Genomic DNA, 7,500 nt, shown 5'->3' with positions numbered 1-7,500 from the left:
TTCCAGCCAATCAGAACGCTGCTTTCCAAATATCTTCAAGTCCAAACGTTACCAGAGCCTTTACAGGTTGGTGCCGTAGATGGCGAAGTCCGTCTTGCCCTCTCTGTCCTTAACAGTTCATAACGTTCTCTCTCGTTGTAAGTGGTGTCCTATTTTAGGTTTCTACAAATGTTTGCTGTTGTCGTTGCAGGAGCTCCACAGTACGATCCTGGAGGTCATCAGCGCTGCCCCTGTGACCAACACTCCACTGGTGTTTGAGAAGAAGAAACCTATTCCCCTGAAGCTGCTCACACCCAAGATTGTTGAAGTGTAAGCAGTCATATGTTTTTAGCTAAGTCCCCATCCAGACGCAATGGATTTAACACACGCATTGTGGTGCATCTGTTTTTAAATATCTCACTAGGAATTTTGTTTTTTTGTCAGGTTGGACTATGGAAAGAAGCGAGGCAGCACCAAAGACGAGCGAGAGAAGGAGCGATTGAATCACAAATACAAGAAGGAGTTCAAAGGCGCTTTGAGAGAGATCAGGAAGGACTCGCGCTTCCTGGCCAGAGAGAAGCTGAATGAAGTCATGAACAGGTGCGGATAAAGGAGAAACGTCTAGTCGTAAGCTAACGGTTTCTGGTCAAAGCCTCTAACCTTTTTCTACATTGTGTTTTCCAGAGACTCGGAGAGAAAGAGGAAGGTGAAGGAGCTGTTTGGCAGCTTGGCCACTCAGGAGGGAGAGTGGAAGGCCCTGAAAAGGAGGAAGAACAGGAGGTGAAGTGTAGAATTTCAGTCTCCACCGTCTCTTCCGGTTTGTGTGGACTTCCCCTGTCCATTACAACCTAAACTTGGAACTGTATACATCCTTTTATTTTTTTTTTATCATGGGGAAAAATTCCACTTCTTGTGACTACAATATTCTGTAGAAGGCATTTGATGTGATTGTGAATACAGTTGTCAGTATCAATCAACAAAACAGTGAATATTTGGTCCATTCGCCCTTTTTTTCCCACCATAATCCATCACAACAATGTGCTGCACAGGAAAAATAAATATCTTTATCTTTTAATGGTGCCTTCTGTTTGGTAATGGTGCATCTTTTTTTTCCGTCAAGCTGAGTAAAGGAAGGTCTGGGTTACTCTCGTGTGTGTGAACTGTTCAATGTTGAATTGATATAGCAAGGAAGACATTAGGACTTCACATGCACAAAACTTTAAATATTATCAGATATTAAATATATCTAATATATTTGCTTTGTGCATCCTGCAAAGCTTATATTCAACTCCTGCATTATTTCTTGTTGACATATATACCAGTGTGTCTCTGCAGATCTACTCCACATGCACAGGTCCACTTTATTATTGTAAAATGATCGTTGAGCTCTCAGAGCTGGTTATGGTCATGTGTCATTTTGGAAAACATGTCAACAGTGATACCAGATCCATATAGATGGATGATGGATGGGTGGACTTTATTGACCCCAAACTGGGAAAATATCAGCCACACCTCACCCACACTATACAAATATGAAAAATATAAGAAATTCAAACTAGGGGACTATAACTATACAAATATCAGGAATGTTAATATAAAGAATGTACATAATATTAGTGCAAGTGTGCAATTAGTTTCTAATATTATGTATAAGATCATGGCAGATGATCAGAGGTGAAGTGCTGTACATGTTATTGGACCGTGTCGTGACAGGAAAGCTCCAGTAGAGCGGAGGACCGATGCTAAAATTACACCAGGATGCTTCACACACAGTAGTTGAAAAATATGATTATTATTTTTATATTATGATTATTATTAAATGTCTCAGGAAGATGTGGTGGTTGTGGTGTTAATGGAGAAGGTCTCTGAGTCTCTCAGCGGAAAATAATTTGTTTCAAGGACCAACTGCGTGTCTGTCAGACTGTCTCCTCCTCCTCCTCTTATCACACTGGAGAGCCTGTCGCTGGGTGCAGCACATAGTCAAGGCCAACTTGCTTTATTATAATAATAATAATAATAATACACTGGTTGGTTCAGCAGCTACAGGCACAATTATTACTCCCTTTAAAGCAGATGCTTTTTCTTCTTAAGATGAAAATGTACCAAAAACAGCACTACAATTTAACTATTAATACTTGTATTGATAAAAGAAAAAGTCATTGGAAGATAATGAAATCCTCAAAACAGCAACTTGCTGTTGGTTCATGAGCTCATGTTCCCTGTTGTTTCCCAGATGACTGTTTCAAAACAGGATGACACTTATGCATGCTTACACACACACACACACTCTCTCTCTTACATATACGTTATTGGTGCTGTTGTCAGGGTATTGACTAACAGTATTTTTGTTCTACTGTCTCATGAGATAATAATGGGACGGTTAGGTGACTTTAACAGGGGGAATTGCTCGAAATGTTTGACAGTGTAAGAAAAAAACCACACACACACAAATAATATTTCGAAATAAATTAGAATTTATTTCTAAATCATCCCGATACCTTTGCTTGCTATTGGACAACATCACTACACACAGGTATTGATGATTGGCACATTATTCCTCTATCCCCCCATGTTCAGAGAACATGCATAGTGACAGTGATTCATGAATTTATATTTTACACTAATATTAATGGCTGTGTCTGTTGAAGCAGATATTTCATAATGCACTGGTGATCTGCCCTGTGTGAACCTTAAAAATGAATGAATTGCAAGTCTCCGTTACCACGTAGCAGCAGTTACGCCCCAGTTACAGAGCAGAGTATGTTTGTGACACTTAGTTTATGATACTTTATTTGACCTCTGCAATGCATTGACATCCTAAACAAATGATTACATATTTATATCGTACCATTGTGTTTGTATAGTCCCTCACAGTGACCCCTTTCGATATGGATGAAAATAATTACTGACCCACATGTTAACATACAGATAAATGAGCAAAAACCTTCCACGTGTCACACATTTTATTCAACATTTAAATCCAAATAAATTCATATCACAGCGATCCATCAGAACAGTAGTTCACATGCTCTTGGTTTTCAAAAGTCCATTCAGTATGACATATATATATCTGTCATAGCAGCAATAACTTAAAAAGTATGAATGCACAAATAGCTCAGCACTTTATCGAGACGGGATACAGACAAAAATAGAGAATATCGTTATGCTTTCGTTTCAACCAGATCACTGTAAATTGTAGATTCATATAGAGACACTTAGGTGCTTGAAGTGGTACTTTGTGGTATATTTCCATGTTTGAGTTATTGACGAGATACACACACACACACACACACACACTGACCAGGTGGCCTTCACAGTGGGAGGGATTCACTGTAAAAGACAGCTGGTCACAGACGACACACACCTGAGGTCCCTTTCAGGACTGATGTGCAAAAGGCGCGCACACACACACACACATACACACACACACACTCACATTCACACATACACACTCTCTTTACACATATACTACTGTACAGACATACAGTACATAACAACACACACACACACACAGACGTTGGGCACAGACTCCATAAAGGACCAAAACGAGGCACGACGGGACTTGGCAGAGCGACATGGAATGTTTTCGGTCGTTGATCTTTGTTTTGCGAGGCTCTCGGTCAGTTTAGTCATCGCTGTCCTCCTGAGAGAGAAGAGGGACAAGAGGTGGGCTGTTCACTCACCATCCTTAACGTTCTCCGGTAAACACAACGCGAAATATATTTCACATCATCACACACGTCACACTCAGCATGTCTTTCTATCAACTGTTCCTGCAGCCTTCATCTTACTGTCAGCCCGTTGTCTTACCTCTGTAGCATCAGCGGGGTCGGTATCAACTGGTGACTCTGCCATATTCTGCTCTGCCAAGGCTTCATCACTCTGGTAAAAGGGGGGGGGGAAAGAATGTACAGTATCTGTAATGCAGAATTGGTTTTAAGTGGTTTCCTTGTCATACATGATCGTAAACATAATATTTAGTAGTTCCTGGATTTGCTGGTTCCGGCACAGCCATTTGTCGGGGCTTATAGGAAAGTGTGCGGAGGAACAACTTGTGATGAATCCACAGGAGGAGACGTAATGCTTCGTCCCCCGATACATTAAAAGGCGCTCGCACTTCATTTCAGAACAATTATTATGATTGTTGTTCATTTTCTAGTGAGTGGGCTGCTGAGAATGAGGCATAGGCGCTAATGAAGGAGGGGGGGGGGGGGGGGGGTTGGGGTGGTGCGCTGCGATGACGTCTCTCCTGTCTTGTACAAAAGAGGAACTGACCTTCCTTAATGGCGGGCGGTGACAGTGCGCTGATGTGTGTGTGTGGCTGACATAACCTTAAACCAGTTGTTGTGTCTTGCGCACCTGACGCCTCCCGTCAGGCCTCTGTTCCAGACGTGTGCTCATGTAAAGACACACGCCAACACACACACACACACACACACTCAGATGCCAGTAAATGCCACAATTTTTTTTACTGTGGTCAGATTAAACTTTGGCCAAATCTTAAGATTTGTTCTATCATTTTTCAAATCCAACCTGAGATGTCTGTGTAAACCACAATCTTTCAAAGCAAAAAAAAAAATTAAAAAAAAATCGAAGTAATACCTCACCAACAACGCCTGTGTTGTTACGGAGCAATTTTCAAGCTGAAATCACATCCTGGGGACGTGAAATGCAGCAGCCTCTTTTATTGCATGTTGCTGAAAAGAGCTTATTAATAAGACGTGTTTGATGAGACCACTTTCCTCTTTTCGTTTCCCCCTCCCTCTACCTTTTCTGTCTTCTGTGTCTCTGGGTGCGAGTCACCAGCAGCTGATGAATAAGTGAAACAACCAGATGAGGAGATTAATCGAGACTCGCCATCCTACCGTTTGTGTGTGTGTGTCAGACTCTGGAGACAATCTTTGATTGGCTCTCTCAACCTGCCATCAATTTTTAAATGAAATCAATATTGATGATGTTTAATGACTGTGCCGCCTGGAAACGATGGTTAAATGAGGTCAATCTGCTGCTGTCTGCGTGTCAATCTCGCGCTGGGAGCACCAGGATTTTCTTCTTCATTTTTTTTTAAATCTCTGTGTTTATATTTCTATCAGTCATTCCATCATCTTCCCATCGGTCAGTGAACTCTGTCTGTTTGTCCATCTGTCTGCCTGCTCTGCCTGCCAGTTTGGCTTGTCAGGGATTCTCACCGAGAACAACACAACTACTGCGAAAGGGTATGCCTGGTTGTTTGTGGGAAATATCACTTCTTTGGTGCCTTGTCTCTTCATGGGGTATTTTTCACTCATCACAGCCAATTAAAACTGAGCTGAAGACGTGTGTGTGCGTGTGCTTGTGTGTGCGCTGCAGGTTGATGTCTAAATTGTTGTTTTGGATTCCCCTGTGCTTCACTGCTAATTAAGGGACGGGAGACTGAGCATCACAACAAAACCGTCGACAAAGCGTTTGCATCGCCAAAGGAAATCTTTGATTAACTTATTTCCTGCTACTCGCAGCCATGTTATGAGAGCAGAGGGTGATAACAGGAAATCAAATTACGTTTTCAATTCTATTCATCCGCATATAAAGCAGTGCAAGTCTGCATAGGTGTAACTGCTACGGTTTAAATACGAACAAGCAAGATCCATCTGTTCCTATTCTGAATTTTGTTCTCATTCGAAAGCTGAAGAGTTTCTGAACGTCAAAGACGCTGGTGTAAATTAAAGGGGAAATGCAGGCGATTTCAAGAGAGGATCTTGTAATGTACATGTTGCAAGTTGTTATTGAAGGCGCCCTAAAAGGTTTTCTTGTAAACAAAGAAAGAATTGTGCTTGCATGCACACCAGGACACATTGTCTTTAAAAAAAAATGCTCAGAATGTCTCAGAACCCACATGTGAAAATATCTAAAAACCACATGTTCCAATTATTTGACATGTGGATACACACTTCATGTGTGATTAACATGTGAAATTCTTTGATTGATAGCAATTATTTTACTGTCATGCTAAATGTAAAATACAAAAACGATATATTTTCATATTTGTGTGTATGTGCTGCATTGGTAATTTGTTTGCTACTGTAAGAAGCGTTGCTCCTCCTCGAAGGCCAGACTGACAGATGAACAATGCAGTGAAAAGCTAACAATCTATAATGTCTTCCAGAGAAGAGAGACACCCAGCAGAAATGAGAAGTGATGACAAAGGACTCAAGGTCAGGAGGCCATTTTGACACGGTGAAGACTTAGAGCCTGCAGCCGGATGGCATGAAATGGATTGATGTGCTGTGCAGTAAACAACCATCTCTAACAGTGCATTTATGTGTGGGTATCGTTTGCCGGTGAAGAAGTTTTTGCGTCGCTCGTGTTTTAGTCATATAACATGAAAGTCAAACTGAAATTAGAATTCTTGACACTTTAGGGAAATGAAATGGGGAAATATAATGATACAGCAGTGTTAGTGGATCATTTCTTCCCCATTTTTCAAGCACGGAGGGAACTGTTTTATGGACACGGTATTTGTGGGGAAATTGTCTTTTCAATCGAACCTCTGGGTGGGTGTTCCCATGGCAACAGTTGATATCTGAGGGGTCGGCGTTATGCTGCGTTCCATTGTACCTGGAACTCTGGGGAAAAAAGTGCAATGGAACGGCCATTCAAGTCGGGATTCCATTTCGGAAACTCAAGAGGCAAGATCCATGTAGAGTAGACCGAGTCGGTAGAATTGACGTCACAGCAATATGGCGGCGTAAAGTGTGGTCCTACATTATATTGTAACTAACGACCTGCTTATCATACACAATTTTGAGCTCTGTGGTATATTATTGGAATGAGCAAGGCATAGATTTTTTTTGCCGTGTCACTGATGGTGCTGTGGTAGCTCATGGAGGTCATCAGTACGTATGCTTCTGATGTTCAGAGGCTTGCCGCTCGCCAAACAAACATGAGTTTCCTGCGGACATCCATGTTTTCCCGAGCAGTTCAACTGGAACGCATTTAGATCGTAAGTCGGAAAAACCAAGACGTAATTATCGACAAGGCCGGTTTAATGACACGCCACACGCCACCATTGTCCTGTACAGCTTACGAATGTCGATACGATATAATGTGGGTAACCTCAAGACATCTGCCCCCTCACAGTGCTCAAGATTTGAGAAGACCCAATTCTTTCAAAATTACATTTTACAAACCAATTGGATGGTTGCCACTTGATTCTGAGCTATTTTTAGTGCCTGCTGACAAAGATATCGCACCAATCAAAATATCAGTACACGTTGTCCCCCTAACCCACTGGCGAACACTAGGGGGTGCTATCACAGCAGGAAAATTGCCTCTTTAATTCCCTAATTAAAACCAAAAATGTAAGTCAAGTCAAAACACACATCAAAGATACATTTGAAACATTTTCAACTCGACTTAAAATCAAGCGTATGTTTCTTACTTGTTTGGCTGGATCCTTCTTGACCAATCCTGTGGCAGCGACAATGTTGCCTGCTCCCTCCACAGTTTTCTGGGCCACAGCCGTAACCCCGGTAACCATCGCTC

The 7,500-nt window shown here is 41.7% G+C and overlaps 2 protein-coding genes and 1 long non-coding RNA gene across 7 annotated transcripts in view; 1 reads left to right on the top strand and 2 right to left on the bottom strand.

Annotated features, from left to right (window-relative positions):
- nop14 (NOP14 nucleolar protein homolog (yeast)) overlaps positions 1–1,054 on the top strand; it is a 10,116-nt gene extending 9,062 nt beyond the window's left edge. Inside the window, exons 16-19 of the mRNA XM_035607261.2 lie at positions 1–66; positions 191–309; positions 424–579; positions 664–1,054. The exon at positions 1–66 is cut by the window's left edge and continues 82 nt beyond it. Of these exons, the coding sequence (XP_035463154.2) occupies positions 1–66; positions 191–309; positions 424–579; positions 664–763 (441 nt within the window). The 3' untranslated portion in view covers positions 764–1,054. The remainder of the gene's footprint in view (positions 67–190; positions 310–423; positions 580–663) is intronic.
- The window catches only part of LOC118284513 (alpha-synuclein), an 11,242-nt gene that overhangs the window by 1,183 nt on the left and 2,559 nt on the right, over positions 1–7,500 (bottom strand). Inside the window, exons 4-6 of one of the 2 annotated variants that reach the window (XR_007030198.1) lie at positions 7,397–7,500; positions 3,790–3,861; positions 3,255–3,622 (exon numbers count right to left, since the gene is read on the bottom strand). The exon at positions 7,397–7,500 is cut by the window's right edge and continues 39 nt beyond it. Coding sequence is in view for 1 of the 2 variants with exons in the window: in XM_035607275.2 (XP_035463168.1) it covers positions 3,605–3,622; positions 3,790–3,861; positions 7,397–7,500 (194 nt within the window). In the remaining variant the exon portion in view is untranslated. Of the gene's footprint in view, positions 1–2,924; positions 3,623–3,789; positions 3,862–7,396 lie in introns of those variants that run through there. The other variant, XM_035607275.2, reaches the window with a different exon arrangement.
- Positions 2,925–7,500, bottom strand: part of LOC118284514 — a 6,971-nt gene continuing 2,395 nt past the window's right edge. For all 4 annotated transcript variants that reach the window (XR_007030200.1, XR_007030199.1, XR_007030201.1 and 1 more), the window contains exon 2: positions 2,925–3,275. This is a non-coding gene — a long non-coding RNA (uncharacterized LOC118284514). The remainder of the gene's footprint in view (positions 3,276–7,500) is intronic.

This window comes from Scophthalmus maximus, chromosome 20 (assembly GCF_022379125.1).
Source record: "Scophthalmus maximus strain ysfricsl-2021 chromosome 20, ASM2237912v1, whole genome shotgun sequence".
Classification (NCBI taxonomy): Eukaryota; Metazoa; Chordata; class Actinopteri; order Pleuronectiformes; family Scophthalmidae; genus Scophthalmus; species Scophthalmus maximus.
Note: the sequence above shows the minus strand (reverse complement) of the source record. Positions and strands in the feature narration are given on the sequence as shown.